The sequence below is a fragment of the Rhipicephalus microplus genome, chromosome X, assembly GCF_043290135.1.
Source record: "Rhipicephalus microplus isolate Deutch F79 chromosome X, USDA_Rmic, whole genome shotgun sequence".
NCBI lineage: Eukaryota > Metazoa > Arthropoda > Arachnida > Ixodida > Ixodidae > Rhipicephalus > Rhipicephalus microplus.
In genome coordinates this window covers 74603022-74625204 of record NC_134710.1, presented here as the reverse complement: position 1 = coordinate 74625204, position 22183 = coordinate 74603022, and the positions used below count along the sequence as shown (strand labels likewise).

Here is a 22183-nt window from a genome sequence, read left to right as displayed (position 1 = left end):
GAAAGCTTAATTCAAAGAGCGAAGGGGAAGGAGGCGAAGAAAGATTGGAAAACAATCCGTGTATCATGGGAACAGATCAGTAAAAAAACCAGCGGCCAACGTGGGGCTGGTACCAACGACTCTGATATAAAAGCCTCATGCTCTACGAACTGCGCTAGCCGAGCAGACAGCACCCGTTTCAGTTTGCTTCACCCCGTGTGTTCATGGTCAGAAAGATTAAGTCAAAAAGCGAAGGAGAGGAAGGCGAAGAAATATTGGAAAACAATCTGTGTAACATGGGAACAGATCAGTAAAAAAATGCGGCGCCCAACGTGGGGCTCGAACCCGCTGCCCTGAGAATATTAGTCTCATGCTCTACCGACTGAGCTAGCCGGGCGGACAGTACCCGTTTCAGTTTTTGTCATCTCGTGCGTTCATGGTCAGAAAGATTAAGTCAAAGAGTGAAGGAGAGGAAGGTAAGAAAGATTAGAAAACAATTTCTGTAACATGGCAACAGATTAGTAAAAAAATTCAGCGCCCAACGTTTGGCTCAGACCCACGACCCTGAGATTAAAAGTCTCATGCTCTACCGACTGTGCTAGCCGGGCAGACAGCCCCGTTTCAGTTTGCGTCACCCCGTGCGTTCATGGTCAGAAAGCTTACGTCAAAGAGCGAAGGAGACGGAGGCGAAGAAAGATTGGAAAACAATCCGTGTAACATGGGAACAGATCAGTCAAAAAACCAGCGCCTAACGTGGGGCTCGAACCCACGACCCTGAGATTAAAAGCCTCATGCTCTACCGACTGAGCTAGCCGGGCAGCCAGCGCCCGTTTCAGTTTGCGTCCCTCCGTGCGTTCATGGTCAGAAAGCTTAAGTCAAAAAGCGAAGGAGAGGGAGGCGAAGAAAGATTGGAATTCAATCCGTGTAACATGAGAACAGATCATTAAAAGAAGCAGTGCCCACGTGGAAACGAACCTACGACCTTGAGATTAAAAGCCTCATGCTCTATGGACTGAGCTAGCTGGGCAGACGGCCCCCGTTTATGTTGCGTCACCCCGTCCGTTCGTGGTCAAAAAGTTTAGGTCAAAGAGCGAAGGAGAGGGAGGCGAAGAAAGATTGGAAAACAATCCGTGTAATAAGGCTACAGATCAATAAAAAATGCAGCGCCCAACGTGGGGCTTTAACCCACGACCCTGAGATTAAAATTCTCATGCTCTACCGACTGAGCTAGCCGGGCGGACAGTACGCGTTTCAGTTTGCGTCCCCCCGTGCGTTCATGGTCATAAAGCTTAAGTCACAGAGCGAAAGAGAGGAAGGCGAAAGAAGATTGGAAAACAATCCGTGTAACATGGGCACAGATCAGTAAAAAAATGCAGCGCCCAACGTGGGGCTCGAACCCGCGGCCCTGAGATTATTAGTCTCATGCTTTACCGACTGAGCTAGCCGGGCGGACAGTACCCGTTTCAGTTTGCGTAATCTCGTGCGTTCATGGTCAGAAAGATTAAGTCAAAGAGTGAAGGAGAGGAAGGCGAAGAAAGATTGGAAAACAATCCGTGTAACATGGGAACAGATCAGTAAAAAATGCAGCGCCCAACGTGGGGCTCGAACCCGTGGCCCTGAGAATATTAGTCTCATGCTCTACCGACTGAGCTAGCCGGGCGGACAGTACCCGTTTCAGTTTGTGTCATCTCGTGCGTTCATGGTCAGAAAGATTAAGTGAAAGAGTGAAGGAGAGGAAGGTAAGAAAGATTAGAAAACAATTCCTGTAACATGGCAACAGATTAGTAAAAAAATTCAGCGCCCAACGTTTGGCTCGAACCCACGACCCTGAAATTAAAAGTCTCACGCTCTACCGACTGTGCTAGCCGGGCAGGCAGCACCCGTTTCAGTTTGCGTCACCCCGTGCGTTCATGGTCAGAAAGCTTAAGTCACAGAGCGAAAGAGAGGAAGGCGAAAGAAGATTGGAAAACAATCCGTGTAACATGGGCACAGATCAGTAAAAAAATGCAGCGCCCAACGTGGGGCTGGTACCAACTACTCTGATATAAAAGCCTCATGCTCTACCAACTGCGCTAGCCGAGCAGACAGCACCCGTTTCAGTTTGCGTCATCACGTGCGTTCATGGTCACAAAGATTAAGTGAAACAGCGAAGGAGAGGAAGGCGTAGATACATTGGAAAACAATCCGTGTAACATGGCAACAGATCAGTAAAAAATGCAGCGCCCAACGTGGGGCTCCAAACCACGACTATGAGAATAAAACTCTCATGCTCTACCGACTAAGCTAGCCGGGCAGACAGCACCCGTTTCAGTTTGCGTCCCCCCGTGCGTTCATGGTCATAAAGCTTAAGTCACAGAGCGAAAGAGAGAAAGGCGAAAGAAGATTGGAAAACAATCCGTGTAACATGGCAACAGATTAGTAAAAAAATACAGTGCCCAAAGTTTGGCTCGAAGCGACGACTCTAAGGTCAAAAGTCTCATGCTTTACCGGCTGAGCTAGCCGGGCAGACAGCACCGAATTCAGTTTGCGTCATCTTGTGCGTTCATGGTCAGAAAGAATAAGTCAAACAGCGAAGGAGAGGAAGGCGATTGGAAAACAATCCGTGTAACCGGGGAACAGATCAGTAAAAAAAATGCAGCGCCCAACTTGAAGCTTGAACCAACGATTCTGAGATTAAACGTCTCATGCTCTAGCGACTGAGCTAGCCGGGCGGACAGTACCGGTTAAAGTTTGCGTCATCCCGTGCGTTCATGGTCAGAAAGCTTAAGTCGCAGAGCGAAAAAGAGGAAGGCGAAGAAATATTGGAAAACAATTCCTGTAACATGGCAACAGATCAGTAAAAAAATGCAGCGCCCATCTTGGGGCTCGAACCCGCGGCACTGATAATATTAGTCTCAGGCTCTACCGACTGAGCTAGCCGGGCGGACAGTATTCGTTCGAGTTTGCGTCATCTCGTGCGTTCATGGTCAGAAAGATTAAGTCAAAGAGCGAAGGAGAGGAAGGCGAAGATATATTGGAAAACAATTCTTGTAACATGGCAACAGATCAGGTAAAAAATGCAGCGCCCAACGTGGGGCTCGAACCCGTGGCCCTGAGATTATTAGTCTCATGCTCTACCGACTGAGCTAGCCAGGCGGACAGTACCCGTTTCAGTTTGCGTGATCTTGTGCGTTCATGGTCAGAGAGATTATGTCAAAGAGTGAAGGAGAGGAAGGCGAAGAAAGATTAGAAAACAATTGCTGTAACATGACAACAGATTAGTAAAAAAATTCAGCGCCCAACGTTTGGCTCAAACCCACGACCCGGAGATTAAATGTCTCATGCTCTACCGACTGAGCTAGCCGGGCAGACAGCACCCGTTTCAGTTTGCGTCAGCCCGTGCGTTCATGGTCAGAAAGCTTAAGTCAAAGAGCGAAGGAGAAGGAGGCGAAGAAAGATTGGAAAACAATCCGTCTAACATGGGAGCAGATCATTAAAAAAACACAGCGCCCAAATTAGGGCTTCAACCCACGACTCCGAGATTAAAAGCCTCATGCTCTACCAACTGAGCTAGCCGGCAGACAGCAACCGCTTCAGTTTGCTTCACCCCGTGTGTTAATGGTCAGAAAGCTTAAGTCTCAGAGCGAAAGAGAGGAAGGCGAAGGAAGATTGGAAAACAATTCGTGTAACATGGGAACAGATGAGTAAAAAAATGCAGCGCCCAATTTGGGGCTGGAACCAACGACTCTGATATAAAAGCCTCAGGCTCTACCAACTGACCTAGCCGGGCGGACAGTACCCGTTTCAGTTTGCGTCATCTTGTGCATTCATGGTCAGAAAGAATATGTCAAAGAGTGAAGGAGAGGAAGGCGAAGAAAGATTAGAAAACAATTGCTGTAACATGGCAACACATTAGGAAAAAACGCAGCGCCCATCTTGGGGCTCGAACCCGCAGCCCTGATATTATTAGTCTCATGCTCTACCGACTGAGCTAGCCGGGCGGACAGTTTTCGTTTCAGTTTGCGTCATCTCGTGCGTTCATGGTCAGAAAGATTAAGTCAAAGAGCGAAAGAGAGGAAGGCGAAGAAATATTGGAAAACAATTCCTGTAACATGGCAATAGATCAGTAAAAAATGCCGCGCCCAACGTGGGCGCTCGAACCGCGGCCTTGAGATTATTAGTCTCATGCTCTACCGACTGAGCTAGCCGGGCAGACAGTACCTGTTTCAGTTTGCGTAATCCCGTGCGTTCATGGTCAGAGAGCGAAAGAGAGGAAGGCGCAAGAAGATTGGAAAACAATCCGTGTAACATGGGCACAGATCAGTAAAAAAATGCAGCGCCCAATTTGGGGCTCGAACCCCGGACCCTGAGATTAAAAGTCTCATGCTCTACCGACTGAGCTGGCCGGGCAGACAGCACCCGTTTCAGTTTGCGTCATCTCGTGCGTTCATGGTCAGAGAGATTAAGTCAAAGAGTGAAGGAGAGGAAGGCGAAGAAAGATTAGAAAACAATTGCTGTAACATGACAACAGATTAGTAAAAAAATTCAGCGCCCAACGTTTGGCTCAAACCCACGACCCGGAGATTAAATGTCTCATGCTCTACCGACTGAGCTAGCCGGGCAGACAGCACCCGTTTCAGTTTGCGTCAGCCCGTGCGTTCATGGTCAGAAAGCTTAAGTCAAAGACCGAAGGAGAAGGAGGCGAAGAAAGATTGGAAAGCAATCCGTCTAACATGGGAGCAGATCATTAAAAAAACACAGCGCCCAAATTAGGGCTTCAACCCATGACTCCGAGATTAAAAGCCTCATGCTCTACCAACTGAGCTAGCCGGGCAGACAGCATCCGTTTCAGTTTGCTTCACCCCGTGTGTTAATGGTCAGAAAGCTTAAGTCTCAGAGCGAAAGAGAGGAAGGCGAAGGAAGATTGGAAAACAATTCCTGTAACATGGCAACAGATTAGTAAAAAAATTCAGCGCCCAACGTTTGGCTCGAAAACACGACCCGGAGAATAAATGTCTCATGCTCTACCGACTGAGCTTACCAGGCGGACAGTACCCGTTTCAGTTTGCGTCATCTTGTGCGTTCATGGTCAGAGAGCGAAAGAGAGGAAGGCGCTAGAAGATTGGAAAACAATCCGTGTAACATGGGCACAGGTCAGTAAAAAAATGCAGCGCCCAATTTGGGGCTCGAACCCACGACCCTGTGATTAAAAGTCTCATGCTCTACCGACTGAGCTGGCCGGGCAGACAGTACCCGTTTCAGTTTGCGTAATCTCGTGCGTTCATGGTCAGAAAGATTAAGTCAAAGAGTGAAGGAGAGGAAGGCGAAGAAAGATTGGAAAACAATCCGTGTAACATGGGAACAGATCAGTAAAAAATGCAGTGCCCAACGTGGGGTTCGAACCCACGGCCCTGAGATTATTAGTCTCATGCTCTACCGACTGAGCTAGCCGGGCTTTTTTTTTTTTTTTTCTTTATTGCCTTTTAATAACCACAAACAAAGGAAATACATACAAAATATGTACACTTACTAAAACACCAGCTTCAACTTGGCCAGTGCACTTGGTTTAAAAAGGCTTCACAGAAGCCAATTGGTCGAGCACAGGTAACCACTCGGGGGGTTCAGGCAGCGCTTTAAACACGTCTCGTGTATACAGCATACTCTCAACAAAATAGTCTCTCGCTGAACGTGCGTCTACACGCATATGTCGAACATCCATTCTTGTCCTCCACACACTATGCATGCAAAGCAACATTAACATGTCACTCGGCACTTCCCCTGCAGCTGCACACGGAAGAAAACGGATTCCAAAAGCGTTGATAGGTAGTTCTTTTTTTATAGTCCGTTGTAGTACGTCCCACAAGAACACAGCATCATGGCAGTCGAGAAAGATATGATTTATCGTTTCTGGTTTGCCGCAGATTAGACAGTTGACGGACCACGGTACAAAAAGCCCTTTACTTTTTAGCCATGGCAGTACAGGGAGAGTGCCGGTATGCACTTGAAAGAAGAATGTTTTGACAGAGGGTCTGACCGGCATTCTCTTAACACGTTTAAACACGTCACGCTCAGAACCTAGCCTGCACGAAGCTCGGTAGACGGGCACTGGCAGGAAGACATCAAGAAGGTCACGATACAGTTTCTTTTTAGTCACGTCGGACAAGTATTCGTACGAAAATCTTTCCTTGAGCAGGCGTGTAGCTGTAACTACTTCTCGCAAATAAGGACTGAGTGGTCCAGCTTCGAAGGAAAAAGATGACACGACGAAATCAGATAAGGGGGTCTGCAGTCTTGCTTGGATCACAGTTCTCAAGAAATTGTCAGTTTGATCTCGAGCGAACATGAATCTGCTCACCAACTGCTTAAAAAACAAATGCAAAAGCCCCAGACCACCATATTGTTACGAGACAATGCAACAATATTTTACCCTATGAAATAAATTGCACCGGCTCGTGCGCTCCCACTGCGACCCCCATATAAAGGTCGCGAATACTCGGTGCATTTTCTGGACCGAAGTGCGGGTCATGGTTAACACTTGTAATACATAAAACACTTTTGCAATCAGAAATACATTGCACACGGACGCTTTTGCAAACATTGATAAATTGCGACCTCCCCACTTATCAGTACAATTTTTAATGCGTTGACGTTCCTCAGACCAATACTCCGTAGCATTGCGGTAGTGATCCAAAGGCACACCGAGGTACTTTCCGGGCATGATTTTCCAATTCATGTTACAGTAAACTTCGGGTGTGCTTTGCCACTGGCCATGCCAAACGCCTAGACATTTTGGCCAACTGATTGCGCTGCCCGTTGCTGCACAGAATTCCCTAGCTATTCGTACAACTTCTTGCACACTTTCTTTGTCACTGCAAAACACTGCGACGTCATCAGCATAGGCTAAAATTCTAATTCCACTGGTCAGAAACGTATACCCTCTTATACTTGGTGATGCAAGTATTCGTAAACAGAAGGGCTCTAAGTAAAGCGCGAAAAGGAGTGGCGACAAGGCACAACCTTGCTTCACGCTCGAGCGCACAGGAATTGAAGCACTTACTTCTTTGTTGATTACTAAATTAGCCCTGCAGTCATGATACACCATTCTAACGCCTTCTGTAATGACAGTTCCTACATTCACATGTTCCAGCAATAAAAACAAAATTTCATGTACGACTTTATCGAACGCTTTGTGCAGGTCTAGCTGAATCATGGCCACGCGGTCATTATTTGCATCACAGCATTCTAGAATACTTCTGGTTACGTGTATATTTGTGAATATGGTTCTGCCCTTAATCCCACATGTCTGATGCGGGCCGACAAGGGATGTGACAACACTTTGGAGCCGTCTTGCTAGGACCTTCGTGTATATTTTATAGTCAGTGTTGCTCAAACTGATAGGTCGGTAGGATTCCACTGAAAGTAGCTTTGCGGGGTCATCAGTTTTGGGGATTAATACTACGTGTGCTGTCCTAAATGAATGAGGTGTTTGCTGCTTGTCGTAGCATTCTCTGATCACTCGGTGTAATGCCAGTGCCATTTCTGTCTTAAAAAATTTGTATATGGCAGCACCAAGCCCATCCGGCCCTGGTGACTTGCCGTTACCCAGGTTATCTATAGCTGATTCAATTTCTGCCACAGTGATTTCTACTTCCAGTAGCTCCCGCTCAGAGTCTTCCAATCTCGGCATAAGGGTCAGAAAGTCCTCTTTGAATCGTTCGGGGTCATTGATTGTATGGCTAAGGAGTTGCGTATAAAACTCGACAAAGGCGTGCTTTATCTGTTCGCGGTCCCGGGTAATGTAATTGCGGTATCGAATTTCATTTATCTCTTTGTTTGCTGCATGTTTCTTTTCTTCACTGAGCACCCGCTTAGTGGGCGTTTCACCCATCCACAGCCGTTCAGTGCGAGCCCTTATCATTGCTCCGCGGTACTTTTCGTCGTCGATGAATTCGAGCTTTGCTTTCGCCTCCTTTATTTCTTTCTTAAATTTTCCCGGCACTTCATTTTCTACGCTTAACATGTAGTCTAGTTCGCTTTGTAACTGCCTCTCTTGTTGCCTTTCCCGATTACGTAATACACAGGCTCTTTCAATCGCTATCATCTTTATATCACACTTCATTTGCTCCCACACAGCTATGAAGTTATTGGTCTCCAAACGAAGAGCATTTGAAAGACATTCTTTGGTTTTTGTGACAAATATTTCATCTTGCAGCAGCTTTTCATTAATTTTCCATAGAAACCAATTAAACTTCGCAGCCTTACGTTTTTCGCCAATGTTGACCTTGACCAGACAATGATCACTAAAACTAAGATGTTGAATTTGATAAGATGAGCATAGTGGCACCAACTTTGCCGACAAATATATTCTGTCTAACCTCGCGTGCGAATGACCTTGAAAGTGCGTATATCCTACTTCACCCTCTCGCGTCATTACATAACCGACATCTTCCAGCCCTGTCTCGTTCACTATTTTATTCAATAGCTCAGCGCTTCTATCGCGCACATTGAAGCTCGTTGTCTTATCCTCAGCTCTACAGACACAATTGAAGTCCCCTAGAACCACAACATTTCTTTCCGTTTTCAAGAATCCTTCAATCGCTCTGAAAAAAAATTCCCGTTCGTGCGATCTATTCGGTGCATAAACACACACAACGCGCCAAGGCATTCCAGAAACACTGAAGTCGCACACAACCAGCCTACCGCTATCGCAGGTAGACACATTTTCAACAACCGCGATACTACTACGTATGAAAACGACACAGCCTCCTGACCGCCCAACAGCATGACAAACGCAGACATTGTACCTAGAGCGAAAAACTTGAACCATTTGCTCCGTTTGTTCTTCACTTTCCATTTTAGTTTCTTGTACAGCCAGGAGGTCTATGTCGTTTTCTAACAAAATGCGACTAATCTGGCATTGTCTCCTGCGCGAACACAGGCCTCTTGAGTTCAACGTCGCGATGCAAATACCAGTTTTAAAGTTAGTCGCCATTTCTTGAAGGTTGTTTCGTCAGGTGTCATACTCACGTCGCAACAGTGGTTGCGTGTGCTCAGCGTAGAAAGCCTCGGAACGTCTCCTCCGCTACGGCGGGGCCGACGTTTGAGTGCCCCTACGGTCAGGAGACAGGTTTGGTCGTGGTTTAAAGGTAGGCCGACGACCAGTCGCCGTCTTTGTTGGAGGTTCATTGATGGCCGACGTGTCAACATTTCCGGTACGGTCAGGTGTTTCACGAGCTCGCTTAAAAGCGATAGCACCGGCCTTGGTCATCTCGGCGTCCGTTGCTTCCGGGCCGCCCTCTCGCGCAGCTGAAGATGACTTGCTCGCTGCTGTAGCGTCGTTCTCTACTGCTGCCGTGTCTAAATTCGTTCCTGGCGCACCAGAGTGCTTGTCTCCTTTATTGGTAGATTCCAGTGCGGCCCCAGAAGACTGTTCAGGGGGCGTGGCAGGGCCTTCCGTATAACCGTCTTCCCTGCTCGCTTCTTCGGCATCCACGGCATCCATCAGGTGTTCAGACACTTCGTCTGTTTGGCCTGGGCCCGCAATGCTGGCGTACGACCTCACACAATGGGCGTCATCGTGGCCATAGCGACGACAGACCCCACAGCGCGGCACGCGGCAATCCCGTCGAATGTGTCCGATAGCCCGGCATCGGAGGCATAGCGGTGCTCTGCCAGGAATTACGACGAGCGCCATATCCTCCGCAACTCGCAGTTGGTGTGGCAGGTCGTCCACGGACACGCCCGCGTGTAGCCTCAGCGTGACCGACCGCGTGGTTGAACCTTTATCATTGCAACCCTGCACCTTCCATTTATCTCTGCTTATCTCGGTCACTTTTCCGTAGGGCGTTAAGGCGACTCGCACAGCCTCGTCCGGCACGCCATGAAGAAGCCAGTACAACTTCAGCCGCACACCTCGATCACGGGGGTCAACCACCATACAGCGATGGTCCTTTAGATCAAAAGACTCCGCCGCCAGCATCTTCTTTTTACCCTCATCATCCTTGAACGTCACTGCCCATACATGATTCATTTGGTATGCCCCTAGGGCAACCACTTCCGGCAGCAGCGAAAGACGAGCAAGGCTGTCTCGGACATGCTCCACTCGATATGGCCTGGCTTTCAAGTTTCCGTGCAAAAAAACCGTGTGCAAAACGGAATCACCTGAAGGCAGCTGAGGCAGAACAACCTGGAAATCTTCGCCTGGCTTTTCGGTACACCTGATACCGCGGCCCACACGGGCCGCTGAAACCGCCCCTACGCGGGAGCACATGATAAACACGTCCGTTCACTGTCGTGGCCGGAAGTGGAATCCACTGAGCTAGCCAGGCAGACAGCACCCGTTTCAGGTTGCGTCATCTCGTGCGTTCATGGTCAGAAAGATTAAGTGAAACAGCGAAGGAGAGGAAGGCGTAGATAGATTGGAAAACAATCCGTGTAACATGGCAACAGATCAGTAAAAAATGCAGCGCCCAAAGTGGGGCTCGAACCAACGACCTTGAGAATAAAAGTCTCATGCTCTATGGACTGAGCTAGCCGGGCGGACAGCACCCGTTTCAGTTTGCGTCACCCCGTGCGTTGATGGTCAGAAAGCTTAAGTCACAGAGCGAAAGAGAGGAAGGCGAAGGAAGATTGGAAAACAATCCGTGTAACATGGGAACAGATCAGTAAAAAAATGCAGCGCCCAATGTGGGGCTCGAACTCACGACCCTGAGATTAAAAGTCTCATGCTCTACCGACTAAGCTAGCCGGGCAGACAGCACCCCTTTCACTTTGCGTCCCCGCGTGCGTTCACGGTCATAAAGCTTAAGTCACAGAGCGAAAGAGAGGAAGGCGAAAGAAGATTGGAAAACAATCCGTGTAACATGGGCACAGATCAGTAAAAAAATGCAGCGCCCAACGTGGGGCTGGTACCAACTACTCTGATATAAAAGCCTCATGCTCTACCAACTGCGCTAGCCGAGCAGACAGCACCCGTTTCAGTTTGCGTCATCACGTGCGTTCATGGTCACAAAGATTAAGTGAAACAGCGAAGGAGAGGAAGGCGTAGATACATTGGAAAACAATCCGTGTAACATGGCAACAGATCAGTAAAAAATGCAGCACCCAACGTGGGGCTCGAACCTACGACCTTGAGATTAAAAGTCTCATGCTCTATGGACTGAGCTAGCCGGGCGGAGAGTTCGCGTTTCAGTTTGCGTCATCCCGTGCGTACATGGTCAGAAAGCTTAAGTCACAGAGCGAAAGAGAGGAAGGCGAAGGAAGATTGGAAAACAATCCGTGTAACATGGGAACAGATCAGTAAAAAAATGCAGCGCCCAATGTGGGGCTCGAACCCACGACCCTGAGATTATTAGTCTCATGCTCTACCGACTGAGCTAGCCGGGCGGACAGCACCCGTTTCAGTTTGCGTCACCCCGTGCGTTGATGGTCAGAAAGCTTAAGTCACAGAGCGAAAGAGAGGAAGGCGAAGGAAGATTGGAAAACAATCCGTGTAACATGGGAACAGATCAGTAAAAAAATGCAGCGCCCAATGTGGGGCTCGAACCCACGACCCTGAGATTAAAAGTCTCATGCTCTACCGACTAAGCTAGCCGGGCAGACAGCACCTGTTTCAGTTTGCGTCCCCCCGTGCGTTCATGGTCATAAAGCTTAAGTCACAGAGCGAAAGAGAGGAAGGCGAAAGAAGATGAGAAAACAATCCGTGTAACATAGGCACAGATCAGTAAAAAAATGCAGCGCCCAACGTGGGGCTCGAACCCACGGCCCTGAGATTATTAGTCTCATGCTCTACCGACTGAGCTAGCCGTGCGAGCAGTACCCATTTCAGTTTGCGTCATCTCGTGCGTTCATGGTAGGAAAGATTAAGTAAAAGAGCGAAGGAGAGGAAGGCGAAGAAATATTGGAAAACAATTCCTGTAACATGGCAAAGATCGTTAAAAAATGCAGCGCCCAACGTGGGGCTTGAACCTGCGGCCCTGAGATTATAAGTCTCATGCTCCACCGACTGAGCTAGTCGGGCGCACAGTACCCGTTTCAGTTTGCGTCATCTCGTGCGTTCATGGTCAGAAAGATTAAGTCAAAGAGTGAAGGAGAGGAAAGCGAAGAAAGATTAGAAAACAATTGCTGTAACATGGCAACAGATTAGTAAAAAATTCAGCGCCCAACGTATGGCTCGAACCCACGACCCTGAGATTAAAAGTCTTATGCTCTGCTGACCCGCAGGGCGCGGGTTCGAATCCCGGCTGCGGCGGCTGCATTTCCGATGGAGGCGGAAATGTTGTAGGCCCGTGTACTCAGATTTGGGTGCACGTTAAAGAACCCCAGGTGGTCGAAATTTCCGGAGCCCTCCACTACGGCGTCTCTCATAATCATATGGTGGTTTTGTGACGTTAAACCCCACATATCTATCAAAGTCTTATGCTCTACCGACTGAGCTAGCCGGGCAGACAGCACCCGTTTCAGTTTGCGTCACCCTGTGCGTTCATGGTCAGAAAGCTTAAGTCCAAGAGCGAAGGAGAGGGAGGCGAAGAAAGATTGGAAAACAATCCGTCTAACATGGGAACAGATCAGTAAAAAAACACAGCGCCCAACGTAGGGCTCGAACCCACGACCCGGAGATTAAAAGTCTCATGCTCTACTGACTAAGCTAGCCGGGCGGACAGTAACCGTTTCAGTTTGCGTCAATTCGTGTGTTCATGGTCAGAAAGCTTAAGTCAACGAGCGAAAGAGAGGAAGGCGAAGGAATATTGGAAAACAATCCGTGTAACTTGGGAACAGATCAGTAAATAAATGCAGCGCCCAACTTAGGGCTTGAACCAACGATTCTGAGATTAAAAGTCTCATGCTCTAGCGACTGAGCTAGCCGGGCGGACAGTACCCGTTTCAGTTTGCGTCAATTCGTGTGTTCATGGTCAGAAATCTTAAGTCACAGAACGAAAAAGAGGAAGGCTAAGGAAGATTGAAAAACAATCCGTGTAACATGGGAACAGATGAGTAAAAAAATGCAGCGCCCAACTTGGGGCTTGAACCAACGTCTCTGAGATTAAAAGTCTCATGCTCTAGTGACTAAGCTAGCCGGGCGGACAGTACCCGTTTCAATTTGCATCATCTCGTGTGTTCATGGTCAGAAAGCTTAAGTCACAGAGCGAAAAAGAGGAAGGCGAAGGAAGATTGGAAAACAATCCGTGTAACATGGGAACAGATGAGTAACAAAGTGCAGCGCCCAACTTCGGGATGGAACCAACGACTCTGATATAAAAGCCTCATGCTCTACCAACTGAGCTAGCCGGGCAGACAGCACCCGTTTCAGTTTGCTTCACCCCGTGTGTTCATGGTCAGAAAGATTAAGTCAAAAAGCGAATTAGAGGAAGGCGAAGAAATATTAGAAAACAATTCCTGTAACATGGCAACAGATCAGTAAAAAATTCAGCGCCCAACGTGGAGCTCGAACCCACCACCCTGACATTAAAAGTCTCATGATCTACCGACTGATCTAGCCGGGCAGACAGTACCCGTTTCAGTTTGCGTAATCCCGTGCGTTCATGGTCAGAAAGCTTAAGTCACAGAGCGAAAGAGAGGAAGGCGAAGGAAGATTGGAAAACAATCCGTGTAACATGGGCACAGATCAGTAAAAAATGCAGCGCCCAACGTGGGGCTGAATATACGACCCTGAGATTATTAGTCTCATGCTCTACCGACTGAGCTAGCCGGGCGGACAGTACCCGTTTCAGTTTGCGTCACCCCGTGCGTTCATTGTCATAAAGCTTAAGTCAAAGAACGAAGGAGAGGGAGGCGAAGAAAGTTAGGAAAACAATTCGTGTAACATGGGAACAGATCAGTAAAAAACACAGCGCCCAACGTGGGGCCCGAACCCACGAACCTGAGAATAAAAGTCTCATGCTCTACCGACTAAGCTAGCCGGGCAGACAGCACCCGTTTCAGTTTGCGTCCCCCCGTGCGTTCATGGTCATAAAGCTTAAGTCACAGAGCGAAAGAGAGGAAGGCAAAAGAAGATTGGAAAACAATCCGTGTAACATGGGCACAGATCAATCAGTAAAAAAAAATGCAGCGCCCAACGTGGGGCTCGAACCCGTGGCCCTGAATTTATTAGTCTCATGCTCTACAGACTTAGCTAGCCGGGCGGACAGTACCCGTTTCAGTTTGCGTAATCTCGTGCGTTCATGGTCAGAAAGATTAATTCAAAGAGTGAAGGAGAGAAAGGCGAAGAAAGATTAGAAAACGATTCTTGTAACAAGGCAACAGATTAGTAAAAAAATTCAGCGCCCAACGTTTGGCTCGAACCCACGACCCTGAGATTAAAAGTCTCATGCTCTATCGACTGAGCTAGCCGGGCAGACAGCACCCGCTTCAGTTTGCGTCACCCCGTGCGTTCATGGTCAGAAAGCTTAAGTCAAAGAGCGAAAGAGAGGAAGGCGAAGGAAGATTGGAAAACAATCCGTGTAACATGGGAACAGATGAGTAAAAAAATGCAGCGCCCAACTTGGGGCTGGAACCAACGACTCTGATATAAAAGCCTCATGCTCTACCAACTGACCTAGCCGGGCAGACAGCACCCGTTTCAGTTTGCTTCTCCCCGTGTGTTCATGGTCAGAAAGATTAAGTCAAAAAGCGAAGGAGAGAAGGCGAAAAAATATTGGAAAACAATTCCTGTAACATGGCAACAGATCAGTAAAAAATTCTGCGCCCAACGTGGGGCTTGAACCCACGACCCTGAGATTAAAAACCTCATGCTCTACCGACTGAGCTAGCCGGGCAGACAGTACCCGTTTCAGTTTGCGTAATCCCGTGCGTTCATGGTCAGAAAGCTTAAGTCACAGAGCGAAAGAGAGGAAGGCGCAAGAAGATTGGAAAACAATCCGTGTAACATGGGCACAGATCCGTAAAAAAATGCAGCGCCCAATGCGGGGCTCGAACCCACGACCCTGAGATTAAAAGTTTCACGCTCTACCGACTGAGCTAGCCGGGCAGACAGCACTCGTTTCAGTTTGCGTCATCTCGTGCGTTCATAGTCAGAAAGATTAAGTGAAACAGCAAAGGAGAGGAAGGCGTAGATAGATTGGAAAACAATCCGTGTAACATGAGAACAGATCGGTAAAAAAAGCAGTGCCCAACGTGGGGCTCGAACCTACGACCTTGAGATTAAAAGTCTCATGCTCTATGGACTGAGCTAGCCGGGCAGACGGCCCCCGTTTATGTTGCGTCACCGCGTTCTTTCATGGTCAAAAAGTTTAAGTCAAAGAGCGAAGGAGAGGAAGGCGAAGAAAGATTGGAAAACAATCCGTGTAATATGGGAACAGATCAATAAGAAATGCAGCGCCCAACGTGCGGCTCAAACCTACGACCCTGAGATTAAATGTCTCATGCTCTACCGACTGAGCTAGCCGGGCAGACAGCAACCGTTTCAGTTTGCTTCACCCCGTGTGTTCATGGTCAGAAAGATTGAATCAAAGAGCGAAGGAGAGGAAGGTAAAGAAAGAGTGGAAAACAATTCCTGTAACATGGGAACAGATCAGTGAAAAAATTCAGCGCCCAACGTGGTTCTCGAACCCAAGACCCTGAGAATAAAAGTCTCATGCTCTAGAGACTGAGCTAGCCGGGCGAACAGTGCCCGTTTCAGTTTGCGTCATCCCGTGCGTTCATGGTAAGAAAGCTTAAGTCGCAGAGCGAAAGAGAGGAAGGCGAATGAAGATTAGAAAACAATCCGTGTAACAAGAGAACAGATCAGTAAAAAATGCAGTGCCGATCTTCAGGCTCGAACCCGCGGCCCTGAGATTATTAGTCTCATGCTCTACCGACGGAGCTAGCCGGGCAGACAGCAACCGTTTCAGTTTGGTTCACCCCGTGTGTTAATGGTCAGAAAGATTAAGTCAAAGAGCGAAGGAGAAGAAGGCAAAGAAAGATTGGAAAACGATTCCTGTAACACGGGAAACAATCAGTAAAAAAATTCAGGGCCCAACGTGGGGCTCGAACCCACGACCCTGAGAATAAATGTCTCATGCTCTACCGACTGAGCTAGCCGAGCAGACAGCAATCGTTTCAGTTTGCTTCACCCCGTGTGTTCATGGTCAGAAAGATTAAATCAAAGAGCGAAGAAGAGGAAGGTAAAGAAAGAGTGGAAAATAATTCCTGTAACATGGGAACAGATCAGTGAAAAAATTCAGTGCCCAACGTGAGGCTCGAACCCAAGACCCTGAGAATAAAAGTCTCATGCTGAACCGACTGAGCTAGCCGGGGAGACCGGCCCTGTTTCAATTTGCGTCACCCCATGCGTTCACGGTCAGAAAGTTTAAGTCAAAGAGCGAAGGAGAGGAAGGTGAAGAAAGATTGGAAAACAATCCGTGTAACATGAGAACAGATCGGTAAAAAAAGCACTGCCCAACGTGGGGCTCGAACCTACGACCTTGAGATTAAAAGTCTCATGCTCTATGGACTGAGCTAGCTGGGCAGACGGCCCACGTTTATGTTGCGCAACCCCGTCCGTTCATGGTCAAAAAGTTTATGTCAAAGAGCGAAGGAGAAGGAGGCGAAGAAAGATTGGAAAACAATCCGTGTAATATGGGAACAGATCAATAAAAAATGCAGCGCCCAACGTGGGGCTCGAACCCACGACCCTGAGATTAAAAGTCTCATGCTCTACCGACTGATCTAGCCGGGCGCACAGTACGCGTTTCAGTTTGCGTCATCCCGTGCGTTCATGGTCAGAAAGCTTAAGTCACAGAGCGAAAGAGAGGAAGGCGAAGGAAGATTGGAAAACAATTCCTGTAACATGGCAACAGATCAGTAAAAAGTTCAGCGCCCAACGTGGGGCTCGAACCTGCGGCCCTGAGATTATTAGTCTCATGCTCTACCGACTGAGCTAGCCGGGCGGACAATACCCGTTTCAGTTTGCGTAATCTTTTGCGTTCATGGTCAGAAAGATTAAGTCAAAGAGTGAAGGAGAGGAAGGCGAAGAAAGATTCGAAAACATGCCTTGTAACATGGGAACAGATCAGTAAAAAAATGCAGCGCCCAAAGTGGGGCTCGAACCCGCTGCCCTGAGAATATTATTCTGACGCTCTACCGACTGAGCTAGCCGGGCGGACAGTACCCGTTTTAGTTTTTGTCATCTCGTGCGTTCATGGTCAGAAAAATTAAGTCAAAGAGTGAAGGAGAGGATAGTAAGAAAGATTAGAAAACAATTTCTGTAACATGGCAACAGATTAGTAAAAACATTCAGCGCCCAACGTTTGACTTGAACCCACGACCCTGAGATTAAAAGTCTCATGCTCTACCGACTGAGCTAGCCGGGCGGACAGTACCCGTTTCAGTTTGTGTCATCTCGTGCGTTCATGGTCAGAAAGATTAAGTCAAAGAGTGAAGGAGAGGAAGGTAAGAAAGATTAGAAAACAATTCCTGTAACATGGCAACAGATTAGTAAAAAAAACCAGCGCCCAACGTGGGGCTCGAACCCACGACCCTGAGATTAAAAGTCTCAAGCTCTACCGACTGATCTAGCCGGGCAGACAGCACCTGTTTCAGTTTGCGTCCCCCCGTGCGTTCATGGTCAGAAAGCTTAAGTCAAAGAGCGAAGGAGAAGTAGGCGAAGAAAGATTGGAAAACAATCCGTGTAACATGAGAACAGATCGGTAAAAAAAGCAGTGCCCAACGTGGGGCTCGAACCTACGACCTTGAGATTAAAAGCCTCATGCTCTATGGACTGAGCTAGCTGGGCAGACGGCCCCCGTTTATGTTGCGTCACCCCGTCCGTTCATGTTCAAAAAGTTTAAGTCAAAGAGCGAAGGAGAGGGAGGCGAAGAAAGATTGGAAAACAATCCGTGTGATAAGGGAACAGATCAATAAAAAATGCAGCGCCCAACGTGGGGCTTTAACCCACGACCCTGAGATTAAAATTTTCATGCTCTACCGACTGAGCTAGCCGGGCAGACAGCAACCGTTTCAGTTTGCTTCACCCCGTGTGTTCATGGTCAAAAAGAATTAATCAAAGAGCGAAGGAGAGGAAGGTAAAGAAAGAGTGGAAAACAATTCCTGTAACATGGGAACAGATCAGTGAAAAAATTCAGCGCCCAACGTGGGGCTCGAATTCAAGACCCTGAGAAAAAAAGTCTCATGCTCTAGCGACTGAGCTAGCCGGGCGAACAGTACCCGTTTCAGTTTGTGTCATCCCGTGCGTTCATGGTAAGAAAGCTTAAGTCGCAGAGCGAAAGTGAGGAAGGCGAATGAAGATTAGAAAACAATCCGTGTAACAAGAGAACAGATCAGTAAAAAATGCAGTGCCCATCTTCAGGCTCGAACCCGCGGCCCTGAGATTATTAGTCTCATGCTCTACCGACGGAGCTAGCCGGGCAGACAGCAACCGATTCAGTTTGGTTCACCCCGTGTGTTAAAGGTCAGAAAGAATAAGTCAAAGAGCGAAGGAGAAGAAGGCGAAGAAAGATTGGAAAACAATCCGTGTAATATGGGAACAGATCAATAAAAAAATTCAGCGCCCAACGTGGGGCTCGAACCCACGACCCTGAGATTAAAAGTCTCATGCTCTACCGACTGATCTAGCCGGGCGCACAGTACGCGTTTCAGTTTGCGTCATCCCGTGCGTTCATGGTCAGAAAGCTTAAGTCACAGAGCGAAAGAGAGGAAGGCGAAGGAAGATTGGAAAACAATTCCTGTAACATGGCAACAGATCAGTAAAAAGTTCAGCGCCCAACGTGGGGCTTGAACCCACGAACCTGAGATTAAAAGTCTCATGCTCTACCGACTGAGCTAGCCGGGCAGACGGCAACCGTTTGAGTTTGGTTCACCCCGTGTGTTAATGGTCAGAAAGATTAAGTCAAAGAGCGAAGGAGAAGAAGGCAAAGAAAGATTGGAAAACGATTCCTGTAACATAGGAAACGATCAGTAAAAAAATTCAGCGCCCAACGTGGGGCTCGAACCCACGACCCTGAGATTAAAAGTCTCATGCTCTACCGACTGAGCTAGCCGGGCCGACAGTACCCGTCTCAGTTTGCGTAATCCCGTGCGTTCATGGTCAGAAAGCTCAATTCACAGAGCGAAAGAGAGGAAGGCGCAAGAAGATAGGAAAACAATCCGTGTACCATTGGCACATATCAGTAAAGAAATGTGGCGCCCAACGTGGGGCTCGAACCTGCGGCCCTGAGATTATTAGTCTCATGCTCTACCGACTGAGCTAGCCGGGCGGACAGTACCCGTTTCAGTTTGCGTAATCTTTTGCGTTCATGGTCAGAAAGATTAAGTCAAAGAGTGAAGGAGAGGATAGTAAGAAAGAATAGAAAACAATTTCTGTAACATGGCAACAGATTAGTAAAAACATTCAGCGCCCAACGTTTGACTTGAACCCACGACCCTGAGATTAAAAGTCTCATGCTCTACCGACTGAGCTAGCCGGGCGGACAGTACCCGTTTCAGTTTGTGTCATCTCGTGCGTTCATGGTCAGAAAGATTAAGTCAAAGAGTGAAGTAGAGGAAGGTAAGAAAGATTAGAAAACAATTCCTGTAACATGGCAACAGATTAGTAAAAAAAACCAGCGCCCAACGTGGGGCTCGAACCCACGACCTTGAGATTAAAAGTCTCATGCTCTACCGACTGATCTAGCCGGGCAGACAGCACCTGTTTCAGTTTGGTTCACCCCGTGTGTTAATGGTCAGAAAGATTAAGTCAAAGAGCGAAGGAGAAGAAGGCAAAGAAAGATTGGAAGACAATCCGTGTAACATGGGCAGACATCAGTAAAAAATGCAGCGCCCAACGTGGGGCTGAATATACGACCGTGAGATTATTAGTCCCATGCTCTACCGACTGAGCTAGCCGGGCGGACAGTACGTGTTTCAGTTTGCGTCATCCCGTGCGTTCATGGTCAGAAAGCTTAAGTCAAAGAACGAAGGAGAGGGAGGCGAAGAAAGATAGGAAAACAATTCGTGCAACATGGGAACAGATCAGTAAAAAAACACAGCGCCCAACGTGGGGCCCGAACCCACGACCCTGAGAATAAAAGTCTCATGCTCTACCGACTAAGCTAGCCGGGCAGACAGCACCCGTTTCAGTTTGCGTCCCCCCGTGCGTTCATGGTCATAAAGCTTAAGTCACAGAGCGAAAGAGAGGAAGGCAAAAGAAGATTGGAAAACAATCCGTGTAACATGAGCACAGATCAATCAGTAAAAAAAATGCAGCGCCCAACGTGGGGCTCGAACCCGTGGCCCTGAAATTATTAGTCTCATGCTCTACAGACTTAGCTAGCCGGGCGGACAGTACCCGTTTCAGTTTGCGTAATCTCGTGCGTTCATGGTCAGAAAGATTAAGTCAAAGAGTGAAGGAGAGAAAGGCGAAGAAAGATTAGAAAACGATTCTTGTAACAAGGCAACAGATTAGTAAAAAAATTCAGCGCCCAACGTTTGGCTCGAACCTACGACCCTGAGATTAAATGTCTCATGCTCTACCGACTGAGCTAGCCGGGCAGACAGCAACCGTTTCAGTTTGCTTCACCCCGTGTGTTCATGGTCAGAAAGATTGAATCAAAGAGCGAAGGAGAGGTAGGTAAAGAAAGAGTGGAAAACAATTCCTGTAACATGGGAACAGATCAGTGAAAAAATTCAGCGCCCAACGTGGGGCTCGAACCCAAGACCCTGAGAATAAAAGTCTCATGCTCTAGAGACTGAGCTAGCCGGGCGAACAGTACCCGTTTCAGTTTGCGTCATCCCGTGCGTTCATGGTAAGAAAGCTTAAGTCGCAGAGCGAAAGAGAGGAAGGCGAATGAAGATTAGAAAACAATCCGTGTAACAAGAGAACAGATCAGTAAAAAATGCAGTGCCCATCTTCAGGCTCGAACCCGCGGCCCTGAGATTATTAGTCTCATGCTCTACCGACGGAGCTAGCCGGGCAGACAGCAACCGTTTCAGTTTGGTTCACCCCGTGTGTTAATGGTCAGAAAGAATAAGTCAAAGAGCGAAGGAGAGGAAGGCGAAGAAAGATTGGAAAACAATCCGTGTAACATGAGAACAGATCGGTAAAAAAAGCACTGCCCAACGTGGGGCTCGAACCTACGACCTTGAGATTAAAAGTCTCATGCTCTATGGACTGAGCTAGCTGGGCAGACGGCCCCCGTTTATGTTGCGCAACCCCGTCCGTTCATGGTCAAAAAGTTTAAACCAAAGAGCGAAGGAGAAGGAGGCGAAGAAAGATTGGAAAACAATCCGTGTAATATGGGAACAGATCAATAAAAAATGCAGCGCCCAACGTGGGGCTCGAACCCACGACCCAGAGATTAAAAGTCTCATGCTCTACCGACTGATCTAGCCGGGCGCACAGTACGCGTTTCAGTTTGCGTCATCCCGTGCGATCATGGTCAGAAAGCTTAAGTCACAGAGCGAAAGAGAGGAAGGCGAAGGAAGATTGGAAAACAATCCGTGTAACTTGGGAACAGATAAATAAAAAATTGCAGCGCCCAACTTAGGGCTTGAACCAACGACTCTAAGATTGAAAGTCTCATGCTCTGGCGACTAAGCTAGCCGGGCGGACAGTACCCGTTTCAGTTTGCGTCATCTCGTGTGTTCATGGTCAGAAAGCTTAAGTCACAGAGCGAAAGAGAGGAAGGCGAAGGAAGATTGGAAAACAATTCCTGTAACATGGCAACAGATCAGTAAAAAGTTCAGCGCCCAACGTGGGGCTTGAACCCACGACCCTGAGATTAAAAGTCTCATGCTCTACCGACTGAGCTAGCCGGGCAGACGGCAACCGTTTGAGTTTGGTTCACCCCGTGTGTTAATGGTCAGAAAGATTAAGTCAAAGAGCGAAGGAGAAGAAGGCAAAGAAAGATTGGAAAACGATTCCTGTAACATAGGAAACGATCAGTAAAAAAATTCAGCGCCCAACGTGGGGCTCGAACCCACGACCCTGAGATTAAAAGTCTCATGCTCTACCGACTGAGCTAGCCGGGCGGACAGTACCCGTTTCAGTTTGCGTAATCTTTTGCGTTCATGGTCAGAAAGATTAAGTCAAAGAGTGAAGGAGAGGATAGTAAGAAAGATTAGAAAACAATTTCTGTAACATGGCAACAGATTAGTAAAAACATTCAGCGCCCAACGTTTGACTTGAACCCACGACCCTGAGATTAAAAGTCTCATGCTCTACCGACTGAGCTAGCCGGGCGGACAGTACCCGTTTCAGTTTGTGTCATCTCGTGCGTTCATGGTCAGAAAG

At 47.9% G+C, this 22183-nt stretch overlaps 2 protein-coding genes and 47 non-coding genes across 49 annotated transcripts in view; all 49 read right to left on the bottom strand.

Moving 5' to 3' along the window:
- Positions 1–22183, bottom strand: part of LOC119176671 (unextended protein) — a 418752-nt gene that overhangs the window by 212504 nt on the left and 184065 nt on the right. The window lies entirely within an intron of this gene.
- On the bottom strand, positions 304–376 carry TRNAI-AAU (transfer RNA isoleucine (anticodon AAU)). Its single transcript has one exon. It is a non-coding gene; the product is annotated as a tRNA-Ile (tRNA).
- TRNAK-UUU (transfer RNA lysine (anticodon UUU)) lies at positions 725–797 on the bottom strand. Its single transcript has one exon. It is a non-coding gene; the product is annotated as a tRNA-Lys (tRNA).
- On the bottom strand, positions 1144–1216 carry TRNAK-UUU (transfer RNA lysine (anticodon UUU)). Its single transcript has one exon. It is a non-coding gene; the product is annotated as a tRNA-Lys (tRNA).
- On the bottom strand, positions 1356–1428 carry TRNAI-AAU (transfer RNA isoleucine (anticodon AAU)). Its single transcript has one exon. It is a non-coding gene; the product is annotated as a tRNA-Ile (tRNA).
- On the bottom strand, positions 1567–1639 carry TRNAI-AAU (transfer RNA isoleucine (anticodon AAU)). Its single transcript has one exon. It is a non-coding gene; the product is annotated as a tRNA-Ile (tRNA).
- TRNAK-UUU (transfer RNA lysine (anticodon UUU)) lies at positions 1778–1850 on the bottom strand. The gene has a single exon. It is a non-coding gene; the product is annotated as a tRNA-Lys (tRNA).
- Positions 3042–3114, bottom strand: TRNAI-AAU (transfer RNA isoleucine (anticodon AAU)). Its single transcript has one exon. It is a non-coding gene; the product is annotated as a tRNA-Ile (tRNA).
- On the bottom strand, positions 4098–4170 carry TRNAI-AAU (transfer RNA isoleucine (anticodon AAU)). The gene has a single exon. It is a non-coding gene; the product is annotated as a tRNA-Ile (tRNA).
- TRNAK-UUU (transfer RNA lysine (anticodon UUU)) lies at positions 4296–4368 on the bottom strand. The gene has a single exon. It is a non-coding gene; the product is annotated as a tRNA-Lys (tRNA).
- TRNAK-UUU (transfer RNA lysine (anticodon UUU)) lies at positions 5130–5202 on the bottom strand. Its single transcript has one exon. It is a non-coding gene; the product is annotated as a tRNA-Lys (tRNA).
- Positions 5341–5413, bottom strand: TRNAI-AAU (transfer RNA isoleucine (anticodon AAU)). The gene has a single exon. It is a non-coding gene; the product is annotated as a tRNA-Ile (tRNA).
- On the bottom strand, positions 8525–10361 carry LOC119183275 (uncharacterized). The gene has a single exon (XM_037433638.2). It carries the CDS (start codon positions 10226–10228, stop codon positions 9041–9043), a length of 1188 nt encoding a protein of 395 aa, XP_037289535.2. The 5' UTR covers positions 10229–10361; the 3' UTR covers positions 8525–9040.
- TRNAK-UUU (transfer RNA lysine (anticodon UUU)) lies at positions 10425–10497 on the bottom strand. Its single transcript has one exon. It is a non-coding gene; the product is annotated as a tRNA-Lys (tRNA).
- On the bottom strand, positions 10637–10709 carry TRNAK-UUU (transfer RNA lysine (anticodon UUU)). Its single transcript has one exon. It is a non-coding gene; the product is annotated as a tRNA-Lys (tRNA).
- On the bottom strand, positions 11059–11131 carry TRNAK-UUU (transfer RNA lysine (anticodon UUU)). The gene has a single exon. It is a non-coding gene; the product is annotated as a tRNA-Lys (tRNA).
- On the bottom strand, positions 11271–11343 carry TRNAI-AAU (transfer RNA isoleucine (anticodon AAU)). Its single transcript has one exon. It is a non-coding gene; the product is annotated as a tRNA-Ile (tRNA).
- On the bottom strand, positions 11483–11555 carry TRNAK-UUU (transfer RNA lysine (anticodon UUU)). Its single transcript has one exon. It is a non-coding gene; the product is annotated as a tRNA-Lys (tRNA).
- On the bottom strand, positions 11695–11767 carry TRNAI-AAU (transfer RNA isoleucine (anticodon AAU)). Its single transcript has one exon. It is a non-coding gene; the product is annotated as a tRNA-Ile (tRNA).
- On the bottom strand, positions 11905–11977 carry TRNAI-UAU (transfer RNA isoleucine (anticodon UAU)). Its single transcript has one exon. It is a non-coding gene; the product is annotated as a tRNA-Ile (tRNA).
- TRNAK-UUU (transfer RNA lysine (anticodon UUU)) lies at positions 12542–12614 on the bottom strand. The gene has a single exon. It is a non-coding gene; the product is annotated as a tRNA-Lys (tRNA).
- TRNAK-UUU (transfer RNA lysine (anticodon UUU)) lies at positions 13388–13460 on the bottom strand. Its single transcript has one exon. It is a non-coding gene; the product is annotated as a tRNA-Lys (tRNA).
- On the bottom strand, positions 13809–13881 carry TRNAK-UUU (transfer RNA lysine (anticodon UUU)). Its single transcript has one exon. It is a non-coding gene; the product is annotated as a tRNA-Lys (tRNA).
- Positions 14239–14311, bottom strand: TRNAK-UUU (transfer RNA lysine (anticodon UUU)). The gene has a single exon. It is a non-coding gene; the product is annotated as a tRNA-Lys (tRNA).
- Positions 14660–14732, bottom strand: TRNAK-UUU (transfer RNA lysine (anticodon UUU)). Its single transcript has one exon. It is a non-coding gene; the product is annotated as a tRNA-Lys (tRNA).
- TRNAK-UUU (transfer RNA lysine (anticodon UUU)) lies at positions 14872–14944 on the bottom strand. Its single transcript has one exon. It is a non-coding gene; the product is annotated as a tRNA-Lys (tRNA).
- On the bottom strand, positions 15083–15155 carry TRNAK-UUU (transfer RNA lysine (anticodon UUU)). The gene has a single exon. It is a non-coding gene; the product is annotated as a tRNA-Lys (tRNA).
- On the bottom strand, positions 15928–16000 carry TRNAK-UUU (transfer RNA lysine (anticodon UUU)). The gene has a single exon. It is a non-coding gene; the product is annotated as a tRNA-Lys (tRNA).
- On the bottom strand, positions 16351–16423 carry TRNAK-UUU (transfer RNA lysine (anticodon UUU)). The gene has a single exon. It is a non-coding gene; the product is annotated as a tRNA-Lys (tRNA).
- Positions 16561–16633, bottom strand: TRNAK-UUU (transfer RNA lysine (anticodon UUU)). Its single transcript has one exon. It is a non-coding gene; the product is annotated as a tRNA-Lys (tRNA).
- On the bottom strand, positions 16772–16844 carry TRNAI-AAU (transfer RNA isoleucine (anticodon AAU)). Its single transcript has one exon. It is a non-coding gene; the product is annotated as a tRNA-Ile (tRNA).
- On the bottom strand, positions 17195–17267 carry TRNAK-UUU (transfer RNA lysine (anticodon UUU)). Its single transcript has one exon. It is a non-coding gene; the product is annotated as a tRNA-Lys (tRNA).
- TRNAK-UUU (transfer RNA lysine (anticodon UUU)) lies at positions 17406–17478 on the bottom strand. The gene has a single exon. It is a non-coding gene; the product is annotated as a tRNA-Lys (tRNA).
- TRNAK-UUU (transfer RNA lysine (anticodon UUU)) lies at positions 17617–17689 on the bottom strand. The gene has a single exon. It is a non-coding gene; the product is annotated as a tRNA-Lys (tRNA).
- On the bottom strand, positions 17827–17899 carry TRNAK-UUU (transfer RNA lysine (anticodon UUU)). The gene has a single exon. It is a non-coding gene; the product is annotated as a tRNA-Lys (tRNA).
- On the bottom strand, positions 18462–18534 carry TRNAK-UUU (transfer RNA lysine (anticodon UUU)). Its single transcript has one exon. It is a non-coding gene; the product is annotated as a tRNA-Lys (tRNA).
- Positions 18673–18745, bottom strand: TRNAK-UUU (transfer RNA lysine (anticodon UUU)). Its single transcript has one exon. It is a non-coding gene; the product is annotated as a tRNA-Lys (tRNA).
- Positions 18885–18957, bottom strand: TRNAK-UUU (transfer RNA lysine (anticodon UUU)). Its single transcript has one exon. It is a non-coding gene; the product is annotated as a tRNA-Lys (tRNA).
- TRNAI-AAU (transfer RNA isoleucine (anticodon AAU)) lies at positions 19097–19169 on the bottom strand. The gene has a single exon. It is a non-coding gene; the product is annotated as a tRNA-Ile (tRNA).
- On the bottom strand, positions 19308–19380 carry TRNAK-UUU (transfer RNA lysine (anticodon UUU)). The gene has a single exon. It is a non-coding gene; the product is annotated as a tRNA-Lys (tRNA).
- TRNAK-UUU (transfer RNA lysine (anticodon UUU)) lies at positions 19519–19591 on the bottom strand. Its single transcript has one exon. It is a non-coding gene; the product is annotated as a tRNA-Lys (tRNA).
- On the bottom strand, positions 19941–20013 carry TRNAK-UUU (transfer RNA lysine (anticodon UUU)). Its single transcript has one exon. It is a non-coding gene; the product is annotated as a tRNA-Lys (tRNA).
- TRNAK-UUU (transfer RNA lysine (anticodon UUU)) lies at positions 20370–20442 on the bottom strand. The gene has a single exon. It is a non-coding gene; the product is annotated as a tRNA-Lys (tRNA).
- TRNAK-UUU (transfer RNA lysine (anticodon UUU)) lies at positions 20582–20654 on the bottom strand. Its single transcript has one exon. It is a non-coding gene; the product is annotated as a tRNA-Lys (tRNA).
- On the bottom strand, positions 21004–21076 carry TRNAK-UUU (transfer RNA lysine (anticodon UUU)). Its single transcript has one exon. It is a non-coding gene; the product is annotated as a tRNA-Lys (tRNA).
- Positions 21214–21286, bottom strand: TRNAK-UUU (transfer RNA lysine (anticodon UUU)). The gene has a single exon. It is a non-coding gene; the product is annotated as a tRNA-Lys (tRNA).
- On the bottom strand, positions 21637–21709 carry TRNAK-UUU (transfer RNA lysine (anticodon UUU)). Its single transcript has one exon. It is a non-coding gene; the product is annotated as a tRNA-Lys (tRNA).
- On the bottom strand, positions 21849–21921 carry TRNAK-UUU (transfer RNA lysine (anticodon UUU)). Its single transcript has one exon. It is a non-coding gene; the product is annotated as a tRNA-Lys (tRNA).
- TRNAK-UUU (transfer RNA lysine (anticodon UUU)) lies at positions 22060–22132 on the bottom strand. Its single transcript has one exon. It is a non-coding gene; the product is annotated as a tRNA-Lys (tRNA).

Excerpts from the sequence above, each read along its gene's own strand:
- LOC119183275 (XM_037433638.2), bottom strand. The coding sequence starts at position 10,228 with ATGTGCTCCCGCGTAGGGGCGGTTTCAGCGGCCCGTGTGGGCCGCGGT.